The sequence below is a fragment of the Aquarana catesbeiana genome, linkage group LG03 (genome assembly GCF_042186555.1).
Source record: "Aquarana catesbeiana isolate 2022-GZ linkage group LG03, ASM4218655v1, whole genome shotgun sequence".
NCBI classification, from domain to species: Eukaryota; Metazoa; Chordata; class Amphibia; order Anura; family Ranidae; genus Aquarana; species Aquarana catesbeiana.
The window spans coordinates 329,428,144-329,455,494 of record NC_133326.1 but is presented as its reverse complement, the minus strand read 5'-3'; the positions used below and the strand labels follow the sequence as shown (position 1 = coordinate 329,455,494).

General features: G+C 44.1%; 1 protein-coding gene across 4 annotated transcripts in view; it reads right to left on the bottom strand.

Annotated features, from left to right (window-relative positions):
- Positions 1-27,073, bottom strand: part of NSD1 (nuclear receptor binding SET domain protein 1) — a 128,877-nt gene extending 101,804 nt beyond the window's left edge. For 2 of the 4 annotated variants that reach the window (XR_012242874.1, XM_073620483.1), the window contains exons 1-3: positions 26,821-27,073; positions 25,176-26,101; positions 4,991-5,117 (exon numbers count right to left, since the gene is read on the bottom strand). Coding sequence is in view for 3 of the 4 variants with exons in the window: in XM_073620483.1 (XP_073476584.1) it covers positions 4,991-5,117; positions 25,176-26,084 (1,036 nt within the window). In the remaining variant the exon portion in view is untranslated. Of the gene's footprint in view, positions 1-4,990; positions 5,118-25,175; positions 26,102-26,808 lie in introns of all 4 variants that reach the window. The other 2 variants (XM_073620484.1, XM_073620485.1) reach the window with 2 other exon arrangements.
- Between the last annotated feature and the right edge of the window lie 278 nt (positions 27,074-27,351).

Sequence of the window (27,351 nt, the reverse complement as noted above, 5' to 3'; positions counted from 1 at the left end):
TAGAAGAAAAACGGATGGGGCAAAATACTGTCAAATTCTTGAGGAAAACCTGTTCCCTCTGCCAGAAAGTGGTCAATGGGAAGTAGGTTTACCTTCCAACCAGACAATTACCCAAAACACACAGCAAATAGGACCAGTGGTTGAAAGAGAAAAAGGTGAATGTTCTTGCACAGCTTTAGTCAGAGCCCAGGCTTAAAGTGGAGTTCCACCCACAAATGGAACTTCTGCTGATCCGGTTCCTCCCCTCCTCCATTGTCACATTTGGCACCTGTCTAATCCAGGTATTTGCTTCCACTTCCAGCATAAGATCGCCGCAGTATGTCCAGCCCCTCCTCCATTCCCCTGTTCCCTGTGTGCTGGACCTGCGTGTCTTCTGGGAGCAGGGACCAGTCAGAATGCGCAGCACGACTCGCGCATGCGCAGTAGGGAAACAGGCTGTGAAGCCGCAAGGCTTCACTTCCCGAGTCCCTTACTTAAGATGCCGGGCCTCCACCCGAAGCTGAGGTGCGAGTCGGCTTCCGGTGAGGACATCGCAGGCTCCCTGGACAGGCGAGTGTCCTTATTTTAAAAATCAGCAGCTGCAGTATTTGTAGCTGCTGACTTAATATTTTTTTTGCAGGCGGAACTCAGCTTCAAAGTGATTGTAAAGGCAGAAGGTTTATTTTATCTTAATGCATTCTATGCATTAAGATAAAAAAACCTGTGTGTAGCAGCCCCTACTCTTACATGAACCCCATCTCTATCCAGCGATGTTGCAGCAGAGACTGGGCTGCTCAGGACTCCCCTCCTCATTGACAGACAGCAGCGGAGAGCCATTGGCTCCCGCTGCTGTCAAAGTCAGTGAGCCAATGAGGGAGAGAGGGCGGGGCCTAGCCATGGCTCCATATCTGAATGGACACAGGGAGCTGCAGCTGGGCTCGGGTGCCCCCATAGCAAGCTGCTTGCTGTGGTGGCAATCGGCAGGAATGCCGAAGAGGGAACCAAGAAAGGGAGGACCTGGGCTGCTCTGTGCAAAACCACTACACAGAGCAGGCAAGTATAACATGTTTTTTTTTTTTTTGCTAAAAAATAACAGTATCACTTTAGCCATTTAAAGGACCAAGCCTATTTTTGACACTTCTTGTTTACAAGTCAAAATCAGTATTTTTTGCTAGAAAATTACTTAGAACCCCCAAACATTATATATTTCTTTCAACACAGACTCTAGAGAATATAATGAAGATCGGTGCAATACATTATGTCACACCGTATTTGCGTAGCGGTCTTACAAACGCAATTTTTTTTGGGGAAAAAAAAAAAAAAATACACTTTTTTGAATTAAAACATAACAGTAAATTTTGCTCAATTTTTTTCTATAATGTGAAAGATAATGTTACGCCAATTGCGCATGGTCGTGGAATGGCGACAAACTTTGGTACTTAATCTCCACAGGCGAAGTTTTAAAAAATTCTACAGATTATCAGTTTAGAGTTACAGAGGTGGTCTTGAGCTAGAATTATTGCTCTCACGATCGCAGCGGTACATCACATGTGTGGTTTAAACACCATTTACACACATTGGCGTGACTTGCGTATGCGTTCACTTCTGCGAGCTCAGAGGGATGGGGCGCTTTTTAAATTTCTTTGTTCTTACTGATTTTACAAAATAAAAAAAATTTTAATCAATTTTATTCATATTACAAGGAATGTAAACATTCCTTGTAATAGAAATAGGCAGGACAGAGCCTCTTTAATGGGAGATCTGGGGTCAAAAAGACCTCAGACCTCAAATGAACACTTAAAAGCAATAAAAAAAAAAAACAAAACAAAACGGGCCCTTTAAGGCCGGACGGCAGAAGTAGTGACGTCCTCCAAAAGGCGTAGAGTTGAGTGGGGACTGTTTGGCCCTCACTCAACTCCTTCCCAACAAGCAATTGGATCGGACCGTTTCCGCAGCTACCAATGGCTCCGGTAAGCAGCGGAAACGCACCTCTGCTGTCGGTCATAAAAAAGTGATTGTGGCGAATCCTCCCGCTGGGACCACTTTTTTTTTTACAAAGCGGACTGCCCGCCGTTTAAAAATATACCGGGGTTACGGCAGCTATTTGCTGCCATACCCTGGTATTTAATGTCAAAGTACCGAAGTAAATACATGGTGGCTTGGTCCGGAAGTGGTTATATCCTATTGAAAATCTGTAGAATTACTTGAAGACTGCAGTCCACAAATGGTCACCATCAAATTTAACTGAACTTGAGCAGTGCTGCAAAGAAGAGCAGGCAAATATTGCAAAATTTAGATATGGAAAGTTAGTAGAGACACATCCCAACAGACTAAAGGCTGCAATTAAAGCAAAAGGTGGTTCAACAAAATACTGACATGGGGGGTGATCTTTTTTACAATTCAGTGATTCCGTTTTTTAAATTTTTACATTTTTTCTGATATGTTGGTGTTATATCTTTCACTTGGATGTTATAAATTGCACTGAGTAAAAACAGCTGGATAAAACAAAAACTGTGTGTCTTTATTTCAGGTGGCAAAGCAACAAAGTGAGATTATTTAAAAAAGGGGGGGGGGGGGATTCTTATCTATACCTACCGTATGTTGTATATATTGTGAAGCAAACAAGGTACCACAGTCCAGGAATTGCAATCTCTGGGAATACTTGGCAGGTCAGGTGCTAAGCTGCAAATGTAAAAGGCTCCATCCTAAATTAAATCCATGCTCAGTGGACTAAATTTTTGACATACAGGCATTTGAACCAAATTTGTTTTGGCTGTCTACTAGCCTCTTATCCCTTGCTAGTTGCTTAGATTATCTAAATAAATTTAAATTAAATAAAGGTCTAGACTTTTTTCCCCCAGTGCAGCAATACAATACTATAGACTTTTTTTATACTATTGTAATTAACATGAACCTATCAGGTCTTTAAAGGGTGTGTTCACAAACAAAAGGTAGTGATTTGCAGGCAGGTACCAGTGTTATTCCCAAAATTATATTTTATGCACCCAGAAAGTCCTTTATCTCAGCCAAATGCTGTATAATCCACAGCATGCCAATATCACAGTGACCTGTTATTGAACACTGCACTGTTGAAAAAAAAATAGAGGGCCTTGTGGTCGAGTGAGCTAGTGTCCTGTGTACAGTGCGTATTTAAGTTAAAAAAGTTGATTTTATGGTACCTGCCTGCATCACAAGGTTTTACTGATAGTTTAGACACTTTTTAAAACCTAAAAGTTTGCTGTATTTAAAAAAAAAAAATAAAACATGGAGACATGGATGGATGGGCGAATTTGCTTTGAATATTAACAATTACTGTCTATTAGATTTATGCCATGGTCTTCCTGCTGATTATTATCTGAACTACATCTCTTTGTTCGGTGCATATGATATGCCCTTTCTTCAATAAAGAAAAAAAATAATAATTAAACAGCATATTCAGTTTGTGGTGCTCAGATACAGTTTAGTTGTGCTAAAACTGGGAAAAAAAAAAAAAAAAAAAAAAAACTCATGAGAGGAGGAAAAAAAAAAACAAAAAAAAAAAACACGACTCCCTTAGGGCTCTTTCACACATGCTTCAGGTTTGCCTGTCAGTTTTTCAGGCGGACATGAGTGGACGCTCCATGCACCTCTATGGAGCGACGGATGTCAGCGGTGACATGTTCCACTGACATCCGATCCACTAAATCCAGATGGATGGAAACCCTACTTTCCATCCATCTGGCGGATCAGATGAAAAAACCGACAGGCGGTCCGTTTTCATCTGATCCCCCATAGGGGAGAGCAGAGCTGTGACAGGTCCGTCCTTGTACAGTGAGCAGAGACAGGTCCGTCATTCGCCGGCTCAGCAGGGATCAGTGGACCGATGCAAGCGGAGTCCGTCAAAATGAACAGCCCCGTGTGAAAGGGGCCTTGCATACAAAAGCACACAAGCAATAATATGAACAAGCACTAAAGCATAACTTGTAAAAAGTGTCTCTGTGCTCTACCAAGTCAGATGCTTTCTTTTCATTTTAGGATTAAAAACTTTAGTAATTATTATAATAGCAATAGGGCTTCAAATCTCAGCCAAGAAACCAAGACATCTGGATGTATATCACATAACTGGATGTAATTTTTACAATTTAGATAATCAGTTAAATGTCAATCTGTAATTGTTTTTCTCCAACCTTAGCCATACATAAAAGGTGTGGTATTGCTTGTCTCTAAGCAATCTGATCCTTGGTGGTTCCTCTTTTTTTTTTTTTTTTTTACACTACTAGACTTATGTATCATCTGTTTAGAATTGTAAGCGGCAAGAAAGTTGCATGAAAATTTACTTTTCTGCCATCTCTTCGGCCCCTTTCAGATGGGGAGGACTCTAAAGTGAATCCACCTACTCAGCAGGGGACCTCTCCGCTGAGCAGGCGGATGATAGGTCTGTGTCTGCTCTGCTATACAGAGTGAACATAGCTACGCTGTTCTCTATGAGGCAGTCGGATGGAAACGGACCAGCTGTCAATTTCCACCCGCCTGTCATCTGATCCGCCGGATGGGGAATAGATCCCCCCCACCCATCGGACAGGATCAGATGGGATGCCGGTGGGTGTCTGCAGCCACATGTCCGCTGACATCCGCTGTTACAAAGAGAACAATGGCTGATCCGATTAGGTCCACTTGAAAAACTGACAGATGAACCTGATCGGATCACCCGTGTGAAACCAGCCTTTGTACAGTACAAAATAAAATGGATCTTTCACAGTAGTCAAAACTATTTGTACATAGAAAAAAAAAAAGAAAAAGTTGTATAAAATGAGAAATATTAAAAAAAAAAAAAAAAAAAAAAAAAAAAAAGGGTCTAAGTCTTGGCTGAGCCAGGGCACCTAAAATATTGCTGGTAGCATATACCACTGTTAACTGAGGGGCATTCTCGGCACTTTTACACAATCCATTGGCTGCATTGCTTTGTCCTGGTCCACAACCCATACTGAATTTGTTTTCCCCTGAATTATAGCAGAAAAACCTCTACTCTCACCTTTTTCTTCCTGAGGAGGTACTGCACAAATCTTACATGGCCACCAAGGGCGTCGACTGAACTTTGCCCACACAATGTCCCCTTCTTCATAGATTACAGGAGCAGCTTTTTTCCTCTTCAGTTGTCGCTATAGGAAAAGAGACAAAATAAATAGGCTTACTGCACAGCTCCTCCTACACCTCAGACACCCTCTAGAGGAAATCACAGAACAGGTTATATGAGGACATTTGCTTTGAACATGTACATTGTAGGCAAATGCTATTGTAGAAATAGTCACTGCTATTTACGTCTGTATCCGCTATCATAGCTCAAGCTGGTCTTCATACAGACCACAAAAGCAACAATTAAAAGGAGGGAGAAAAAAAAATGGCATTTGCTTAGACACAAAGCAGATTTAACGTGCCGAACACACTCTTAAAAATGGAAAAGTACATTGTTAATCTTATTTTTACCTTAAAGAAAAAAAAAAAAAAACAACATCTAGTACAACTATAAACTGGGGTTCGGAACAGACAAAGCTTTGGCACAAACTTGTAGTTAAGGAACTTGTCTGCTCCCTCCCACTTCCCTAACATTGCTACTGGATAAGTACAGCACCCATCATAGTAATGGGCCAACAGGAATGTAGAGGGCAGGAGGAGGCTGGTAGGCTCAGACACTACCCAGAAGTGACAGCGCTTTGGCTATACAGACAAGTTTTTTTTCTTAAATAAAAGTGATAGGGTCATCTTAAAATCATTTTACTTTCACAATCCTTGATACATTTTTTTCTTCAACACTAAGCACTTTCACCCCCTTCCTGCCAAGGCCAATTTTCAGCTTTAAAGTGGTTGTAAACCCTTACAGACCACTTTTTACTATAGGTAAGCCTATAATAAAGCTTACCTGTAGCTACCCCGGATATCTTCTAAACCTGCATGGTTTAGGAGATATCCCCTGTATCAGCATGTGCCGACGTCCTCAGCACATGCGCACCGAAGCAATGGCACGTTCGTTACCGGCAGCTCCCGTGCGCATGCGCAGGAGTGACATCATCGCAGCTCTGGTCAATCACAGCGCCGGAGCCCGTGATACCTGGAAATAACTCCAGGACCCTTGTCTTGCAGGTTTATTTTTTGTTTGTTTGTTTTTTTTGTGGGTTTACAACCACTTTCAGTGCTGTCACACTTTGAATCGCAATTGCTCAGTCATGCAACACTGTACCCATATGACATTTTTATCTTTGAGACCTTTTTTGGTGGTATTTAATCACAACTGGGTTGTTTTTTTTTTTTTTTTTTAGCTAAACAAAACAAGATCGAACATTTTGAACAAAAAAAACAAAAAAACAAAGCATTTCTCTTAGTTTCGGTTATAAAATGTAGCAAATAAGAAATTTTACTTCACTGATGTATGCTGATGAGGCTGCACGGATGGAGCTGCATTGATGAGCACTGATGAGACTGCACAGATGGGGCTGCATTGATGAGACTGCACTGATGAGACTGCCCTGATTATCAGTGTAAACCGTGTGCGGACAGCCTTGCTGGTAATCGTCACTCCTTTCCTCAGACAGACACAGCATGTGAAGAAACGGCTCTCAATAACCAGCAAATCTGTTCACATGTGATCCGCTGTGATTGGATGCAGCATACATGGTAAAGGGCCGCTGTGATTGGCCCTTTACCCCAATCTGTGATCAGCTGTTTCCAAAGGGGGAGAAGTTCTGGCAGGACATTTACGAACATCCTCCCAGAACTATAGTACCACACCGAAGCTGTCTTTTGGCTATAGCATAGTACTGATGTGGTTAAAGTGGTATTACACCCAAAAGCAAAGATTATATTGCAGCTTACCAATTCTTAGATGTGATGGCTGCATGAGTTTTTAGGCGTTCTATCCTTTATTTTCATCTGGTGATCTGGGGCTAGTAAATCTGTTGCTTTTCAACAGAACAAGCTGTCCTGCAGATGTACCAGTTTATAGGGTTGAGAAAAAACCATTGACACCACTGACAGGTGTTTACAATGATCAGCCTTTATTTATATAAACCTTTTATCCCTAAAGAAAACTGTTGCTGTAAGAGCCGGTTCACACGGGGGCGACTTGTCAGGCGACCTAGCCGCCTGACAAGTCGCCTCCCGTTCTGTACAATGGAACCGTTCTAATCGGAGCAACGCAAGTCGCTCCGACTTAGAAGAAAGGTTCCTGTACTACTTTGGGGGCGACTTGCATAGACTTCTATACAGAAGTCGTCTTGCAAGTCGCCCCGGCAGTCGTGTACAGGTCGCCTCGGTGAGGCGACCTGCAAGTCGTGCCGCGTCTAGTGTGAACCGGCACTAACTGCTTGTGTAAAAACAGTGTGAGCTGGAGTTTGTTAGCGTGCATAAATCTGCTAGTACATCTAACACTCCCCCCACACCCCCAAGACTGACAATGCTGCTGATGTCCAAAGGTGCATGCACCCTGTGCTCTCTCATCCAGAGTGGGGGCCCTCTAATACAGGTGGTATGTTACTGGCCAGATCACCAGGGAAAATAAAAAAAAAAAAAACCTAAAAAAAAAAGAAAATGCAGCCAACACATCTAATGATTAGTAAACTAGATTACATTACGTTTGGTTTTGGATTTAATACCACTTTTATTACATGTAGGGACTACATGGCCACTAGAGAGGAGTAAATGATCTACAACAATGACTCCTGAAACCCATCCTACAAGCTTATGAAAAAGACATTAGCTAAACAGGAAAGGCTTGGTTTTCAAAGAAATGGCCAATTAGGAACTGTGTACATGGGAATTGCCATCAAACATTTGAATGCATATGTGTTTGAACACCAAATGCTGCAGGTACAACGCAGTATAAAAACTGTTACCCACACTGTACCATTGTGCTCATCCCTTTCCCACTCTGCTGGAATTGATTGGGTTCTTGTACTGCTTTATCTTCTAAAAACTCCAGCTCTGCTACACAGGGACTGCAAGAGGCCAGTACGGGTCTAATTCTGGAGTTGGGCTCTGACTACAGAACTGCATTAAATTTGTTTCTCATATTTGCCTGGAGTTCAGCTTTAAACTAAGCTCCTCTTGCAGAGGAGGAACAGCCCTCTGAGTCCACGTTCACACTGACTGCGAATTAGAAACCGTGCGAGTTCAGCTGAACTCGCACAATTTCAAACCGGCAATGCAGTCAACTTCGGGGGCGATTTGACAGACATCTGTGCGGGTTCATGTATTGCCCCCGAAGTCACCAAAAATAGTACAGGAACTACTTTTTGGGAATCATTGGGGCGTCGCACCAATTCGGACGGTGTCATTGCCAGCAATAGCCGCCGATTTGGCATGCGACTTGACATGTCAAATCGCATTCCTAATTGGCCCGATGTGAACATGGGCTAAGGCCAGCAATAAATGGTTGGAATCTCAGCCAGTTAAAAGTAGTATGTATTTTTTTTGCAGGTTTATACTTACCTAGGTGGATGCAGCATCAATCTGATGCTGCATCTGCCCACCGCCGCCTCTGCACTGAGAACTGAGCAATCAAACAATGCCGATGGCTCAGCTTTCACAGATCCGAGAGGGGTGCTGCTGACTGTCAATCAGCATCTCTCCTCTCTGCTCCTCCATGTTCACTGGAGCCCTGGGCTATGGAGGGGCGGGAGCGGCTGTCTCAGGCTCTCTAAGAGGCTGAGACAGGCATCAGTCCTGTGATTCCTGTGACGACAGAGAGCGGACTTCCGCTCTCTACTGTCCTCTACTAGCCTGTCCTCTTTTAGGAGGGCTGTCCACATAATTTTGGCCAAACAGCATACAAACAACCTTAAAGTGTTTTTTTTTTTAACGTAATAAAACACACAGACACACACACACACACACACACACACTACTTGTTTGCTCTGTGCATTGATTTTGCACAGAGCAGACCCGATCCTCCTCTTCTGGGGTCCCCCATCAGCACTCCTGGCTCCTTTATATAGGGGCACTCATGCAGGCTCACTCCAGAGCTGCCCTGTTTGTGTCTATTGACACAAGACAGACAGGGAAGCTCCAGCCTGCCCCCTGCTCTCTTCACTGAATTTGATTAACAGCAGTAGGAGCCAGTGGTTCCTGTTGAAATCAATTTGCCCAGTGAGAAGGGAGAAAGCTGTTGCTCTCATGCACAGCACTGGATTGGGACCAGGCTTGGTTAAGTATAAGGAGGGCTAGGGGTATTCTGCAGCACGTGTTTTTTTTTTACCTAAATGCATTGAAGTGGTTTTAAACTTCAGACAAGAAATATGAACAAAGCATTCCCTTCCATAGTGTGCTTGTCTCTATGGTGACAGGGGAGGGCACAGCTTGCAATTGACAGCCTCAGCTCTGTTCCTGTGTGAAGGGGGGGTCTCTTTTCTCCAATCAGCTGAGTCCTTAGTTTTGTAGCATGAAATGTAGAATAAACCAAGGAAGAGGTGAGGGTGTCCTGTACGGTACGTCAAGATATGGAATATACAGGCAAGTCAAAATTCCTCTTACCTTAATCGTACAGTACAGGACAAGTATAGTAATCATATACCATATGATGTCCCCAAGCAATTAATTTGGGGGTGGATAAAACACAGGAAATGGGAATGTGCAACAGGTCTCCACACACACACACACACACACAAACACTGACTAACCCAACTTCAGAATGCGGAATAATCAGCGCAACCACAGCTACCATTGTGCAGAAAGCGACATATCCTCTTGGATCGGGATCTCCAAACTATGGCCCTCCAGCTGTTGCGGAACTACACAACCCATGAGGCATTGTAAAACTCTGACATTCACAGATATGACAAGGGATGATGGGAATTATAGTTCCCATCATCAACAACTGGAGGGCCAAAGTTTGGAGACTCCCGCTGTAGGATATGAGATAAGCAGGTATTAAGATGGATTTACACAATGCAAAGTGAGGGAACGGAAGAAAAATCTAAATCAAATTTCGGTGTGGCTACCCTTTGGCTTCAAACCAGCATCAGTTATTCAAAGTAAAGACAATGCTTGTGCACACAGCTTTTGATGGAACTTGGCAGGTAGGTTGTTCCAAACATCATGAGGAACTAACAACAGATCTTCTGTGGATGTTGGCTGCTCCACATCCTCAGGTCTCTTCATGTAATCCCAGACAGACTTGGTGATGTTAAGATCATAACTCTGTGGGGGTCTCTGTGTGGGGAGGACTTCTTGTTCTGCTATATGCTGTAGCTAGCTCTTAGTGGCATTGGCTGTATGTTTGGGGTCATTGTCCTGCTGCAGAATAAATTTCGGATCAATCACATGCCTCTCTGATAGTATGGTATGATGGATAAGGATCTGTCTGTACTTCTCAGCTTTGAGGACACCATTGATCGGTGAGAACCGTAGACACAGTAGTCAGTGAAGGAAACTTAATGCAGCAGATGAAAGCATGTTGTGTCTTACTTCCCCTAGAAATCGGAAGACGTCCAGCAGTGTCATCAGCACATTACTGAAAGAAACCAGTGGAACCCAGGTACACCCTTCCACTGTCTGGAGAGGTCTGGCCAGAAGTGCGCCCAAAAAGCCATACCTCCAATGTGGAAACAAGGCTAAGCAGCTCAACTATGCACAAAAACATAGGGACTGGGGTGCAGAAAAATGCAGGTGCTCTAGGCCAAGTCAATATTTGAAATATTTGGCTGTAGCAAAAAGACAGCTTGTTCGCAAAGGGTTGGAGACCGGTACAATGAGTGTCTGCAGGCAACAGTGAAGAATGGTGGATGTTCCTTGTAAATGTGGGGCTGCATTTGTGCAAACAGAGTTGGAGATTTAGTCAGGATCAATAGCGTCCTCAATGCTGATAAATAGAAGCAGGTAGATAACCATCCATCATGCCATATCATCATGGAGCCGGGTGATTGGCTCCAAATGTATTCTGCAGCAGGACAACAGCCCCAAAAATATAGCCAATGTCATCAAGTCTGTTTGGGATTATATGAAGAGACAGAAGGGCTTGAGGCAGCCTGCATCCACGGAAGATCTGTGGTTAGTTCTTAAAGATGTCTGGAACAATCTACCAGACGAGTTCCTTCAAAAAGAAGTGTGCAAGTGTACCAAATATCGATTTGATTTTGATTTCTCATCTGTTCATTTACCTTAGGCAATAATGGAGAAAATTTTGCGCAAGTCTGTAATTTGAGTCATAGATCAAGAGATTGTTGGGCAGCAACTTGTCAGGTCAAGACAGACAACATCTCACAGTAAGGTTGCCTGCCTCTTTTTAGCCTCTAGGAGAGAGGTGGAGACTGCTTACTGTAGTAATGCCTAATTGAAGGAAAAAAGTGTTAACTACCATGAAAACACTCAGTTATTGAAAGTGATCAAGAATTATACTATACACTACAGCTAGGACTAGTGGTGTTTTCTAGTTCAAAATCTCAGGGAAGATATGAAAGGGGTTAATATTCCTGATGCAGCTTATATAAAAAAAAGGCACAGACAGGGCTGGGTAGTTTCTGGAGAGTGCAGAAATTGCAGGACTCTAGAGGCTACTCCAGATATAGAAAGTAGCAAAATGGATTTGCAGCATTTGTTTGAAAAAACGGTGTATGCATTTTTTTTGTGGTCATAATAAGATACACAAACCCCTAAGGCTCAAGTATGCTCCCATATAAAAGAACTTTGTATCTGGTCCGCAAGGAAAAAGGAACTTTTCCCTGGAATAGAGTATGGCGCTCCGTGACTGTCTTGGCAGATCAAAAGGAGATGAAAAAGAAAATCGAGGTAGAAATGTGACGCTACATAAAAATGCTCTGTGTGAATGCTGAAAATCCAAGTTAGGGGTGCCTGTGTCATAAGAGTACAGATGCCATTCACCCCCAACCTTAAGAGAGATGAAGGGTCTTCTGAGACAGGAAGGCATTGTAAAAAGACTTGCTAAGTCTTAGCATTCTAGACTTGTGTCTAAAAGGATGGGCGAATCTAGATCTACGTGTTGCAACCCAAATGGAAACACTAAGGCTTCTGCCCTATGGGGGGGGGGGGGGGGGGGGTAGAGGTTTTTGAGAACAAGACACTTGGGAGCATCCTCTGTGTAGTAATACTGCTTTTTTCATACGACATCCCTAATAAGGTTGTCCAAAAGGGTCACGAAAAAGACGGCCCCTCCCAAACAGTAAGCATATGAGGAGTCTTTTGTATGCAGCTTTAACTGACCAGGCTTTAGGACAAACTTCACATTTGGGGATGAAAATCAAAAACCATTGTGGAAATTTTATTTGAAGACCACTTACAAACTATCAACACAGTGAAGTAAAAGACGGTAACCACTGAACATGCTCCATTAAAACTGGATTGCATTGGTTGCACATGCTCCAGGTCCAGGCAGGTGCGGTTTGACAAAAAAGGCAGTCTAAAAAAAGCTCTCAAGAGCACATCAAATTTTCTATGCATAGGATCCTTATAATGTAAGGATACCTTCTGGTGAAAAAGTGAGATGTCTACCCAAATATAAGAGGTTTGGATGCACTATCAGTACTGCCCACTGTAAACTATTTCAGTAGGATGGAGTTTTGTGATATTTGGAGAACAGAAAATCTTTCCTGGATTGCACCAATCTTCATAGGATTGTTCCTTTTGCTGGTGAACAGAGCAAAACAGTTTTAGACTTTGCAAGTATCTCTATTCCCAAAAGGTACAGGACAAGACAGGAAGGGGTCAAAAGCAATACCACTAAGGCCCTCTCAAATAGAGTTATGAAGATCAAGATTGGTAGGCTGATTGTGTGAGGGTATAGTAGCCTGTGCATCTGGGCCTGGGAGAAATATCTTCCAATAGCCCGACTAAAAGACAACTTTCTCTGTTAGGTCATTAGTGCCTCATTTCCACTGAGCGGATCGGTTCGGGTCGGTACAGTTTGAATGGCCTAGAATGGTCCGGTCTATTCTGGTGAGCGTTTCCACTGCAAGTGGGACCACAAGCAGCCATACAGGGTTTAGAAAAAAATGCCTCAGCATAGCACAGCAGAGTGTTTTCTGTCAGCCAATCAGTGGAATGTATCGTAGCTCCGCCCTAACCGAACCGGTCCATTTTCTATGGCCCCACATCTGAAGCAGGACCCTGAATGGAGCGGTACCGTTCAGTTGTATGGGCTGTTTTCATAATGGAAACACCCAAAATAGCGTAGCGTACCGAACCGATCCGCTCAGTGGAAACGAGGCATAGGTTATAAAGTAATATGATGAAATATTCGGTCAACCACTTGAGCCTAAGCGCTAAGTGGTTAGGTTTTAGCACCAAGTTCAAAAAAAAGTTTACACAGATGTGAAATACATTTTAAACATGTTAGTTATGACAGTAATGGTCATAATACAGGTAAAACTTGTCTACACAGCTGGTCCTTGTAAAACAGGGGTACGCAAACTTTGAGAGGTAGAGATCTACCCGAACAACATGAAGGATCAAAGATCACCAGGGTTTGCAGAATTTCTTTTTCTTTTTTTAATAAACTAACTAGCAAGGCCTAACTAAACAGTAAGGAAAACTTAAATAAAAATAAAATATAAAAAACAAAGGTCACTGTAAATATATAAACTTAGTCTACTTTAAAAGTGGTCAGTGTCAGTCAGAGGAGCAGTAGAAGGTCTGTGGACAGTGTCAGTAAAGCAGTGGACATGTTAGTAGGGCAGTGGACAGGGTCAGTCACTTTTTGTTTAATCATTTTTAACAATTTTTTTTTATTTTTTTGTTTTTTAGCTGACCCCAGAGGTTTCACTTTTGAGACAGAGAAAGGAGCTCTGCACAGTCCCTGTGTTCATTCACAAACATAAGTTTACTATGCTTCAGTTAAGAATGAAATCGCTATGTTCATTCTGAAAAGGAAGGGGCCAGTAAAAGACATATTTAAACGGCCCCTACCCTCCGCTCTCTATTCTGAAATGATCCCCCACAGCAGCCGCGGCTGCGCTGTGATGGAGGACCAGGGAGACACACAGATGGGCTTGGGCAGCAGAAAGAATGGGAACCCGGAAATGAGAGGCAGTATTTACTGGAATCAATATTTTCCCCCAGCAGCAGTTTAAAAGCCAGATGCGGAGGAGGAGAAGCCAGCTTTCAGCTGCTGCAGGAAGACCCCAGGTTCCAAGAGTTGGCAAGGAAGAAGGGACACAATCTTCCTGTCATGTGCCTGTGATCGATGGGTTGCCAACCACCACTGTAAAGTGTCCATGCTTCACAGTGGGCAGTTGATTCCAAAAATAAAGTGATGAACAATTTATTCGCAAGGAAGGTGAGGTCCATCATCTATGGACACTTGCAAGAAACTAAGGACGCACGGAGTGAGGGAGAGTTATAGGGAAGGCACCCCAGGGGGTGTGTGTCCTCAAGAGCTTTGCCAGTGTCCATGTACTTATAACCCAGAGTCTATGAATACTATGCCTGTGTCCTGTACAATTAAGATAGTCGATATTTCAATTAACTTTGGTCATATTAAGGAGGTCATACACACTAAATGGATATTGCATTTTGTATGGTGCAAGAACAATTTCATAATTAATGAGACTACAGTTGGTATCATAAGAGATAGGAATGTTTATAGAGATGTTTATCCTGCTGAGAATTTTTTTTTTTTTAAATGACCTGTGAAAATGGAACCATACCTTGTGCCTTACAAGCAATGTAGATAATGGAGCAGCACATTTGGTGTATGGATGTCTGTTTGTGGTTCAAGCCATTTTCAACCAGGGTGCCTTCATGTTTCGTCAGGGGTGCCTTAGCAAAATGCCTAAAAATTGCTCCTAAATTGTATACAAGTCAGCAGATGGATCAAGCCTGGCTTTTGGTTGCACAAAGACACAGGATTTCATTGTGCACAATTACAATCTTCTAGTCGCTGACATCCTAACAACCAACAACGTCATTGGTTGACAAGGAGGACAGTGGGTGTCTGCACAGCATCTTTGGTTGCCACTTCCCTGCCCACCTTTAACCACTTCAATACCAGGCACTTATACACCTTCCTGCCCAAGCCAGCTTTCAGCGCTGTCGCAAATTGAATGACAATTGCGCGGTCATGCTACACTGTACCCAAATAAATTTTTTATCAGTTTGTTCCCACAACTAGAGCTTTCTTTTGGGGTATTTGATCACCTCTGCGATTTTTATTTTTTTGCACGACAAATAAAAAAAGACCGAAAATTTTGAAAAAAAAGTTTTTGTTTCTGTTAAAAATTTTTGCAAATAAGTATGTTTTCTTCAATGATGGGCACTGATATGGCTGCACTGACTGGCACCGATGAGGTGGCACTGATAAGTGGCACTGATGGCTGGCATTGCTGGGCATCACTGTTTTTTATTGTGCCACAGAGGTGCCAGTCAGTGCCCATTTGTGGGCACTGATTGGCATGTTGGGCATCAATTTTCACATGTGGATGGCCATGGGGGATGTACCTGGCCATCCACATGTTAGGCGCTTCCCTGGTGGTCCTGGCAGCTTCCCTGGTGATCCAGTGTGAGCATCCGAGGCAGGGCTGCGCTGATAAACAATCAGCGCAGACCCCCCATCAGGAGAGCCGCGATCGGCTCGCGTTTGTCAGACGTGAGTGAGGAAAAGCCGATTAACAGCTCTTGTTTACATCGTGATCAGCCATGATTGGACACGGCTGATCACATGGTAAAGAGGCTCCGCCGGAGGCCCTTTACCGAGATCGGTGTAGCGGTGTGTCAGACTGACACACCACACCACCGATCGCCGCGTTGCGCACCCCCACAGGTGCGCGGCAGCTGTTATCCTGCAGGACGTCATATAAAACCCAGTCAGGATAACTGAACCACCGCGCGGCTGTCATTCTACTATAGGCCGGGCGGGAAGTGGTTAAGCTTTTCTTAACCCAAGCACAATTTAACCCCATATCGCTGACCGTACGCACATTTGCATTCACGGCTTTCAGGGGTTATACCGGGGTGATGCCCACCCCGGTACCGTTTTTTTTTCTAGAGCGAGCGGTCAGCTCTTTAGGGATAACAACCGATTCGGTTAACAGGCTGTTATCCCAAAGGGACGGGAGGGGACGTGTCCCCCCCCCATCCCGCCTCTTTTCCCGGGCCTCCCGTGCAATGATCCGGCACTTCTGCCGACTAGAGAGACTGGAACAAAGCCAGCTTTGATTGAGTCTCCTATGTGTAAACATGGAAGCGACGTCACTTCCGGTTAACTCGGCTGCCAATGGCGTCGTTTTTTAAAAAAAAACTATAGTATTCAAAACCCCCAATTCCTCCATAAAGAGTACCTCTCATGAGGGATGTTTACATTCCTTGTGAAAGCAATAAAAGTGATCGTTTTTTTTCTTTTAAAAAGAGACTATATAAAGAAATAAAAATAAATCAAATTAAAAAAAATAAATTAAAATAGATAGAGATATATACAATGTTTGGGGGTTCCAAGTAATTTTCTAGCAAAAAATCCGTATTTTAACTCGCAAGCAACAAATGTCAGAAATAGGCTTAGGCATGAAAGGGTTAAAGTAGAATTACTCCCCCCCATTTTGGGTAGAGCAAGGGAGGGTTATCACCTGTCAGTTTTTTTTTTTTACCTATCATCTGTGTCCCATTGCGGAAATTTATCTCCACTTCCTGTCCCGTAGCCAAAAAGGAAGGGAGAGGAAATCCCTGCAAATTAAGGGAATCTCTTGGGGTCCCTCATGTCACCAGAACCAGTGTCCCCATTGGAAGATTTCTCCTTCACTACTTTCCTGGGGACAACCCAAAATTTGGAATTTTCATCTAGTTTCAATGATAAACAGGACAAAGAGGGTGAATCTCTTTAAATGGGGGCACAGACAGCAACAAAAACTGACCGAGGTTCTAATCCCTCTCCACTATCTAAAACTTTTGCCTTTATTTATACTTTAATCCTTAAAAGTGGTTGCTGCATTCATCTTTTTTTTAGCCCCCCCAATTTGTTTTCACCTGGTGCTCTGGCCAGTAAACACACCTCCTGTATTAGAGTGCTCCCACTTCGGAAGAAGGAGAACAGGGGCACAACAGAAAGCAGCATTGTCAGTCTGGGAGTCAGAGTTGGAGTGTTAGATGAAGATTTGGATACACTAACAAACTGAAGTCAGCTCACATTTCATAAGCAATTACAGCAAAAAAAAAAAAAAATGTTTTCCTTTTGGGATAATAAAAGCTGATCAATGTAAGCACCCGTCAGGCTTGGTTCACCTCTGAAGCTGCCCCATACAGCCTGACTTTGGTGCGGCTTGCAAACGACTTCCCTGTAACTGCTACTTTTCCAGGACACCTTGTTCTTTTGAAAAACAAAAGATTTACTGGCCAGATCACCAGATGAAAATAGCAGAAAGGAAGCCTAAAAAAGAAAACCAATACAGCCGTCCCATTTAAGCAGCAGTAAACTGCAATATATGGGTTTAATATGGTTTTAAATGCTTAATATAAAGTTTTAGCATTTGCCTGACAGTAAAGTAAAATCTGTGTGAAATACTGCCAATATCTTCCACCTGTGTGGAAATCAATGCAATAATGAAAAATGCTCACACAAAGACTCACATGATGGCCATACACTGATCGAAATGCGGATGTGTTGAGTGGGGAATAGACAAATTTTGTTCACCGTATAGTCAACCCTCTTTAGAAGTCGATCGTTTGATTGGCAACGATCGAAGAGATGGGCTTGAGACATCGTCTGCAGCCACAGATTGGTATATTCTAACAGCTGCAGGTCCTGCTATCAGCATGCCCTGGGGGAGGGGGGAATCTGGTAGTCTTTTTTCATTCAGCTCGCTGGCTGAACAAATGGAAAAATAAAAAATAAAAAACTGTCTATGGTTAGTTTAAACATCAACTTGAGGAACAGGCTGAAGTCGATAAAAGAAACATACTGCTGAACAACATTTTCCTACCCAACAATCCTATGAATGAGCACGGGGAACAATTTCCAGATTGGGACATCTATGAATTATAAACTTGCCAGCACACTATCCGATTGCCGACCGTCACACGAACATTCACGTCAGCAGAATGGCACGGAAAGGCAAATGGACGTACAGGTACGTCCCTTTAAATTTGCCACCGGCTGCGCACACGCGACCCTGCCGAGAGCTCTGTGAGTGTGATCACGGGTCCCGCGGACTCAATGTCCGCAGGGATACCCGCGATCGTCTTACGGAGAGGAAGAACGGGGAAATGCTGATGTAAACAAGCATTTCCCCAATCTTCCTAGTGACACTGACACTAATCACAGCTCCCAGTGATCGGGAGCAGTGATTAGTGTCTTGTCACACGTAGCCCATCCCCCCCCCACAGTGAGAATCACTCCCTAGGACACACTTAACCCCTGAAGCGCCCCCTCCTGGTTAACCCCTTCACTGCCACATTTACACAGTAATCAATGCATTTTTAATCGCACTGATCGCTGTATAAATGTGAATGGTCCAAAAATAGCGCCAAAAGTGTCCGATCTGTCCGCCATAATGTTGCAGTCACAATAAAAATAAATAAATTAAAAAAAAAAATTTATAAAAATGCCATTAAAACCATCCCCTATTTTGTAGACGCTATTACGTTTGCACAAACCAGATGCTTATTGCGATTTTTTTTTACCAAAAATATGTAAAAGAATACGTATCGGCCTAAACTAAAGGAAAAAAAATGTTTTTATATATTTTTTGGGGATATGTATTATAGCAAAAAGTAAAAAAATATTGCTTTTTTTCAAAATTGTCGCTCTTTTTTTTTTTTTTGTTTATAGCGCAAAAAATAAAAACCGCAGAGGTGATCAAATACCAACAAAAGAAAGCTCTATTTGTGGGGAAAAAAAGGACGTCAATTTTGTTTGGGAGCCATATCGCACAATTGTCAGTTAAAGCGACGCAGTGCCAAATCGCAAAAAACGCTCTGGTCTTTGGGCAGCCAAATGGTCCGAGGCTTAAGTGGCTAGACACTAAATACCAGCACATGCATATTATGAAAGTATAATGCCTGTCTTAAGTTAATGCAATAATATTTATGCCTCAGCGTTTCACCTACAAGATTTTGTGTGTGGGCCGCGTGATAGAGACCGTTGTATTAACCTCTAAATACATTAATGTTAAGACAAGGTCACCACCACTCCAGCTACTAGGGACCGCACTCTACAGCGGCCAATGTCAACCACAATTCCTTGAGCAGTGATTGTTTGACCTCCCATTTGATGGAACCTGCATAGCTCCTGGATCAACGCCACTTAGCAAAGCAGTATGATGCCAATGATTTATTTAGCTGCCTGTGACCATGGCATTCTGACCACCTTTGTATTCTTCCTGATGACCACCAATGTAAGGCCCCCTTCACATGGGGGCAGACTCTGCCAGGAGTCCACTTGCTCAATGGTGGAATCTGTTCGCTGATCCTCACCGAGCAGGAGGCTGGCTTGTCAGTGTCTGCTCCGCTTATGCAGAGTGGACACAGACACTGACCACCCATAGAGGAAAGCGGGCTGAGGTAAACAGACCACCTGGCCATTTACACCTGACGGCCATCCAATCTGATCCACTAGACCAGGGGGTTTCAAACTGGCAGCCCTCAAGCTGTTGCAAAACTACAAGTCCCATCATGCCTCTGCCTGTGGGAGTCATGCTTGTAACCTAAACTGCTACTAAACAAAGCCTAAACATTGTTGCATATACTGCATCCAAGGATGGGATAAAGAAACTCCACAGTTACATGGACATAGTGAACATGCAAATATGGCTGTGTGGGGACTGGACACTTAAGCATGCACACTGTATGATGTATTAGGAACATGGTGACCAGGGGGACATAAGGATCAAGTGAACCCCATTGCAATGGGAACCAAGACTGTACCCCAGACAATATGGCTGAGCAGCTTTGAAAATTACACCAAAACCTCATGCACACTGTAGCTCAAAAAAGCTGCTTGTTAAATTATAAGCTTTTTTCCCCCCCTCTGCCTGTAAACTCCCTTCCATGTTAACCTATGTGTCCATGCTTCAGGAGTTTAGTGGCATGGGAGTTTACAGACAGAAAGCCAAAAAAAAAAAAAAAAAAAAAATCACTTTTGGAGAGGACCTTTCGAGCATAAAAAAAAAACACCCAAACGCTCCTTATTGCATGTTAGCGCACATAAACGCTAGGCGTATTGCTGCGTTAATGCATTCTAATGGCCAGAATTCTGCCCAATAGAATACATTAATGTCAAACGCGTGCATTACACTTATTTTACCACCTTTTTGAGGCGGCAATCTCCTGTAGGAGAAAAAAAACACGTTTCTAAGCTTACAGATGTGCACGAGGCCTGAATGGCATACGGGATACATTCCAATTGGACAAATTTGGGCTAGGAAAAAAAAAAGAAAAAAAAAGCGTACAAGGTCATTTGCAATCTGACCTGCCAAAGAGTGACATGGTTCTTGAACTTGAACAAAGCATATAGTATTTTAGTTATCTAAAGTGCACATTTTGCACTACATACTGTGCCCCAAGGGAATGGAGGGGAGGGAGGGGGGTGGTGATGTCCCCTATTGCTCAGAATGGCAGCTACAAATCCTTGCAAGTAGAGTGCTATGCAAATTAACTGCTTGGCATACAGCACACAATATACAGTCGATTCTCACCATGTATAGTATTATCCAAGGTCTTTGCATTAGTTAAAGAGGAAGTAAACTCTTCCAAAAAGAAACGTTTTCCCCCTTCCCTGCAAAGTAAAAGGCATAATGTGCTAGTGAGCACTTACTTGCAAACGAAGCCTGTACCGTCCCCCCTGCAGGCCACATCCCTCTTCCTCTTGTCTATTCTCCGGGGCCACGAATTTCGGCTGTGTGACCGGCCGGAGCCGCGCGGGAGCAGCCAATCACGGCGCTCGCTCCTGAAGAAATGGCACGGGCGAGCGTAGCTTCAGAGCACATGCGCCGATATCATCGGTGCAGTATACACTAAATATCTCCTAAACGGCACACGTTCAGGAGATATTTACAGTACCTATAGGTAAGCCTTATTCTAGGCTTACCTACAAGCAAAAATACTGCACGGAGGTTTAAAACCTCTTTTAGCCTCCATGCACACTGGACGTTAAAATAACGCCAGTAGCTTTTCAGTGAGACTTTCAATGTTTAGCATTTTTGCAACAGCGTTTATTAGCATTTTTCCACGTTAGCGTTTTTTAGCTTTTTTTTTTTCTTCTTTTCATTGGATCAAAAACGTTAAAAAATACTGGTGAGCCACATTTTTGAGCATTTATCGATGTTTATCAGCTTTTGGCGTTTTTGTCGTCAGAAAAAAAAAAAAAAAAAAAAAAAGAAGACTCCTGAACACGATTTTACGGGGTTCAGAAAACAACCCTTAGCCCTCATTCACACGAGGCGGACCCCGTTTCCACAGAGCCCGACGCGGTCCGCCGGCTCAGCGGGAGATCAGTCCGTTGATCTCCGCTGAGCCGGCAGATGACAGGTCCCTCTCTGCTCACTGAGCGGGGAGGGGCTTGTCAGGCGCCGCTGCTGCTGCCTATGGAGGGATCGGATGAAAACGGACAGCATGTCCGTTTTTGTCAGATCTCACCCGATCCGCCAGCGACGGATCTGGACGTAGGGCCATCCGTCTGCTTTTAGTGGATCGGACGGGGTGGGATGTCAGCGGACATGTCTCCGCTGACATCCGACGCTCCATAGGCCAACATGGAGCGCCCGTTCAGGTCCGCCATCAAAACTGACAGGCGGACCCGAACGATCCGATCGTGTGAAAGGGGCCATAAACTCCACTGCTGATAAACATCCAAAAACACACACAGACACATAGGATAACAGAGGGGAGTTTATGGGCTGTTAAAAAATAAAAAACGCCCAAACTCCCAAAAACGTCCATTTATGAGCTTCAGTGTGCATGGAGCCTAAGAGATATACAGATGTTCTAGGGGTTTCATCGCATTTGTGAGATAATCCAATTTTACATCACAGCCTAAGTATCAAAAAAATGTGACGCACCTGGGATTTGCAAAAAACAATGATACGGCGACTAGATAAGCTTTTGAAATAAATTTGATAATTAGGCAAATGCTGCGAATCATTAGCAAAGTTTCATAAGCACAGCAGCTCTGTGTGAAGGTCGGGCTGCATATGGCCTAAAGCAGGGGTCTTCAAACAAAGGGCCAGTTTATGGTCTTTCAGGCCTTAGGGGGGGCCGGATTATGTCCAGGAGTGGAAATATTGCTGGCATCAGTGGGAGTAAACATTCTCACATTTGGTATTAGGGCACGGAATAGTGCTTGATCGTTGGTATCATATGGAGAAATAGTGCCCCATTATTGGTGCCCCACCGTTGATGTCAGTTGGCAGATTAGTATATCGTATCAGTGGGAGGAATAGTGCCCCAAGGGCTGGATAAAAGCAAGCAAAGGGCTGCATTCAGCCCCCAGGAAGCAGTTTGGAGACCATTGGCCTAAAGTGATAAGGTCATGTTTTTTAGTTGACATAAATTGGTTTTCACTACTCTCTGTGCAATGGTATTGCATAGTGTTCTGAACCTCCTCTTCTGGGGTCCTTTGCAGTGATCTTGGCTCCTCCTCTTCTGTGTCTTCTCCCCATAGCAAGCCGCTTGCTATGGAGGCAGGCGCGTGGGCTCGCTTCCGAACCAAGCTGTGTATGCCCATTGACAAACTGAGGCTTGGCCCACCCCCCTGCTCACTTGGTTTGATTGACAACAGCAGGAGCAATGGCTCTGGCTGCTATTAACAAAGCCTGTGGGACCAGGAGGGAAGAGAAGCCGGACAGAGTACTGGATGAATAAAGTACTTAGGTAAGTTAGTGAAGGGGAGGTGGAACAGGCAGTGTAAGGTTTTTCACTTTAATGCAGAAAATGCTTTAAAGAGCTCCATTCTCCCCCCCAAAAAAAATTAAGTCAGCAGCTACAAATACTGTAGCTGCTGAATTTTAATATAAGGACACTTACCTGTCCAAGGATCCAGCATTTTTCTCACCCAAACCAATTTGTCAATAGGCTTTGGGTGCCAGCATCTTGACGAAGAAAAAATAGCAGTGAAGCCGTGCGGCTTCTCACTGCGCATGCACAAGCTGCACTGCGCTTTGTGAATGGTCCCACAGTCTTCTGGGACCTGTGATGTGTCCCAGAAGGCTGAGAGGGAGGGGGGAGCAAACCACGGATGTTGTGGTGATCTGACTGAAAGTGGGAGCACCCAGGTACCTGTCAAAACCAGGCATCCGCCGCCCCCCCCCCCCCCCCCCAAAAAAAAATTGCCAAACGTGGCAGGGGAGGGGGGGGGGGGGGTGTAGATAAATGGAACTTCCCCCTTTCCACTTTAAAGTAAAAACAGCGTACTGGTGTTTAGAACCACTTTGATTTAAACCACCCTACAGAGTGGATAGATGAAATGCCAATTTTGCTACTGTATTCTAATAGCCAGCTTGTGTGTTTGTCAGAATACCCAATAAATGCCTGCATATAACTAGGTGCAGCCATTGTTTGGCAGACAAACCAAGGAGCACATTTCCGTCAATTCATCAGGCACCAGCCAAAATTTTCATAGCGTATGGTCAGTACAATCTAGTCACACACAGTAAAGCCGACTAATTTCAACTTCACTCTGAACTACCAAGTGCAATAGTTTCATATAAGTTACTGTAGATTAAAGAAGCCCAACTGTCCTTCTTATTCAGAGAGGACAAAGAAAACAGCAATGCTTTGCCCAAGTTCCCAGAGGTGCTGGTGCGGTGCAATTTAGTTTCTTTGAAAAACTGATCTGCTTTAAAAAATACATTAATCAGCCCTTCTAAAAAGGGTCAAAGGCAAAGCTCTACCTTATATAAAATTCTATGGTTTCAAGTTTGTTCACAAGAGGAACACTGAGCTCCATTGCCCAACACAAGGACAAGGCAAGCAGCCTTATTTCCTATCCTATTGTCCCAACAATGTGCTGCGTTGGTGTGTTTTGAGAAAAAAAATAAAAGATAAAAAACAGTGCATGTTAAAATGTATGCCAGTGGTGTGAATGAGCCTCAAATTTAAAAAAAATTAAAGGAGGAAATAAAAAAAAAGTATATCTGGTTATGTTTACAGTTTCTACTAATGCAGAGAAAGTTGATCTAGTAAGGGCCAGGGCCATTGTTTTGGCAAAAAAAAAAACAGCTGGCACACCGACTTCCCACCTCCTGAGATTGACCCAACCCCTTATTAAACCAAGCCAAGGAAACCACATTCTAGAACACATCTACCATGGTCACATGACCAATTACAACAAAAACAAACCTTGACACCTTTTAGTCAGGCTTCCATGGATGGAAAAAAAACCATCAGGCCGAACATTTTGCTTTGCATCACAGAGGGCAGACTGAGGAATATACACTATATTGTCAAAAGCATTGAGACACCTGCCTGTACACGCACATCAACTTTAATGGCATCCCAGTCTTCGTCTTTAAGGCTCAATGAGTTGGCCCACCCTTTGCAGCTATAACAGCTTCAACTCTTCTGGGAAGGCTGCCCACAAGGTTTAGGAGTGTGTCTATGGGAATGTTTGACCATTCTTCCAGAAGAGCATTTGTAAAGTCAGGCACTGATGTTGGACGAGAAGACCTGGCTTGCAGTCTCCAGTCGCAGTCTCTTCATCTAATTCAACAGTTTGGGGATGGACCCTTCTTGTTCCAGCATGACTGCGCACCAGTACACAAAGCAAGGTCCATAAAGACACGGATGAGCGAGTTTGGGATGGAGGAACTTGACTTACCTGCACAGAGTCCTGACCTCAAGCCGATAGAACATCTTTGAGATGAATTAGAGTGGGGACTGCGAGCCAGGCCTTCTCATCCACATCAGTGCCTGACCACACAAATGCGCTTCTGGAAGAATGGTCAAACATTCCCAAAGACACACTTCTAAACCTTGTGGACAGCCTTCCCAGAAGAGTTGAAGCTGCTATAACTGCAAAGGGTGGACCAACTCAACATTGAACCAACAGACTAAAAGACTGGGATGCCATTAAAATTCACATGCTTGTAAAGGCAGGCGTCCCAATACTTTTGACAATATAGTGTTGCTTCAAGACGATTTTTGGTGGTCCATTGCATCTAAATTCCAATTTAACTGTGCATAAATACAGAAATACTGCTTAGATTTTTTAGTAACTGTGCGCCTTTCTTCCCAAAAGAATTGCGCAAAGCATCCCCCCCACCAAAAAAAAAAAAAAAAAAATCAAGCTTGCTTACAACTTGTAATTCCGAGGAGTTTGGAGAAAGTTCATGACTGGTATCAAAATCTTCTAGTTCATCTTCAAAAGACAAGGCTTCCTCATCTGGGCTCATAATTGTTAGTGGCCCTTGCCCACTTAGCCCATCATCCACATGTGATGGTGTACTTTGTTCCATTCCCCCATCTAGAAGACTATCTGAAAGTGTACTGGAGTGGGTTCCATTTGATATTTCAGGATCTTGGATCATTGCCAAGAAAGAGCTTTTTCTCTGAAGAGCTTTATTTTCCATTTGATTTTCGCCATTGTTTGACCAATCTAGCTGAACCAAATCCTCCAAATCTGTTCCAAAGTCTGGAGGGGTGTTTATTTTTGTAGGTACCCCAATATTATCCAATGCCTGGGGCGATTGTCGGTAAACGGGCAAATGCATGCCAAAGCCAGATTCAGCCAGTCCATAATTTAAATGTTCCACATTATATTCAGGTTCCACGTGACAAAATGTATTAAATGGGTGCATTCCATTTTTTAAAGGCTTACAAGATTTTATAGGAATGTCTGGGGTATAGTGGCGCGGGGGATCGGGTCCCGTGGGGTGAATCGGCGGTTCGCTTTGATTATAAAAGTAAGCCTGCGGACTTGGCTCCGACACGCGTCTGTCCACGTTATGCGATCCGTTCACGCCATCCATATTCATCATGGAGGCGATGTCTTGGAGCCGCTGCAGCGGATTGTAATGGGAAGTGGATTCCTGACCATAACCAGGCAAGTTAGTCTGCAGCGGCTGATTGCGCGGCACCGGGCACCCGTTCACTGGCTCTAACATGCTTCGATCCGCCACGTACCGTTTGCGCTGGCCATTTGGATCCAAGGCGTTAAAATAGGCCGGGCCGCTGCCAAGCCTGTCTAGATCACAGGCTTCATCCATCCTGTGCAGGCACTGACCTGAAGACAACAAAGATCACATTAGTGGGAGAATGGAAAAACAATGTAACCACTACTAAGAATCATTGTAGCTTTTTTATCTTTAAAACTCCATTAGATACAAGAAACAATTTGAGAAGCCAAGATTTCTAAGTCATCGAGCCAGATGGAATGGTCAGCAATCATTGAATGATGTCCTCTGGGCAAAATGGCAGCCAGCAGCAGCAGAGGCCTACACTAGAAGGCTAATGTGTCTGTACCGGTGTGATCACACTTCCAATCCCTCCCCAGCCTTGGAGTGAATGCTGAAAAAGAAAGAGGAGGGGGGCACGATCTATGGGGCAGATCAATTAAAAGAGCACCCAGATCCCCTCCCCCCATCATACCATGTGAACACAGGTCAGGATATGAAATACATAAACATTGAATGAGATCCATCCCAGCAACACACAGGTTAAGTCATGCTAAGCCCCGTGTACCGGCTTTGTCCCCCGATTGCATAGCCTGTCGGATGTAAACATGCACATACAGCCCGGATCCCCACTGCATGCAATCAGCCAATGCAAAAACCGCCAAGCGAACAGCACTCAGAGCCGGGAGATCGCAGCCGTGGAACGTGGAGGTCAGCATGCAAAAGAGAGAACTGAGTTGGTGACAAATAATAGATCCGATCACCGGCTTCCCTCCCCCCCTACACAGCAATGGTGGAGAGATAAAGCGGCTCTTACCCCCGGCCTTACCGTGCGCCTGCCCCTCATCACACACAGCGCTAGGCCCGGAGCCCGCGGCGGTCTGCACTGCCTCCCCCCCCCCGACCGCACAGCACACAGGAGGGGAGAGCTGCTGTGCCTCGACAGACCACAGGAGGCGTGCGAAGCCTGCGTGGGGGAGGGGAGGATGCAGTCAGGAGGCTGCTGGGGTACTTGCACACTGCAATCCCGGGGTTAGTGTGGAAGGGCATTGGGGGAGGGGGGAGTGTGCACAGCATGAGAGGGGAGGGCAATACTGAGCATCTACTTATAGGGTCAGGGCAGCAGGAGATGGTACTTGTCCCCTCTATACCCCCTTTGGAGTATGAGTGATTGACAGCGCAAATAACACCAGCCGGCCAGTCACCTGCTTTCTGAAGAGTCACAAAAAGCAGTGCAGAACATCACAGCCAATCAAAGTTCACTTCCGGTTCATTCAGGTTGCTATGGGCTACTGCTCTCCTAGGAAGCTTGGAGAGTCACACACAATACAGAGAGCAGTGCAGATCACAGCAACCAATG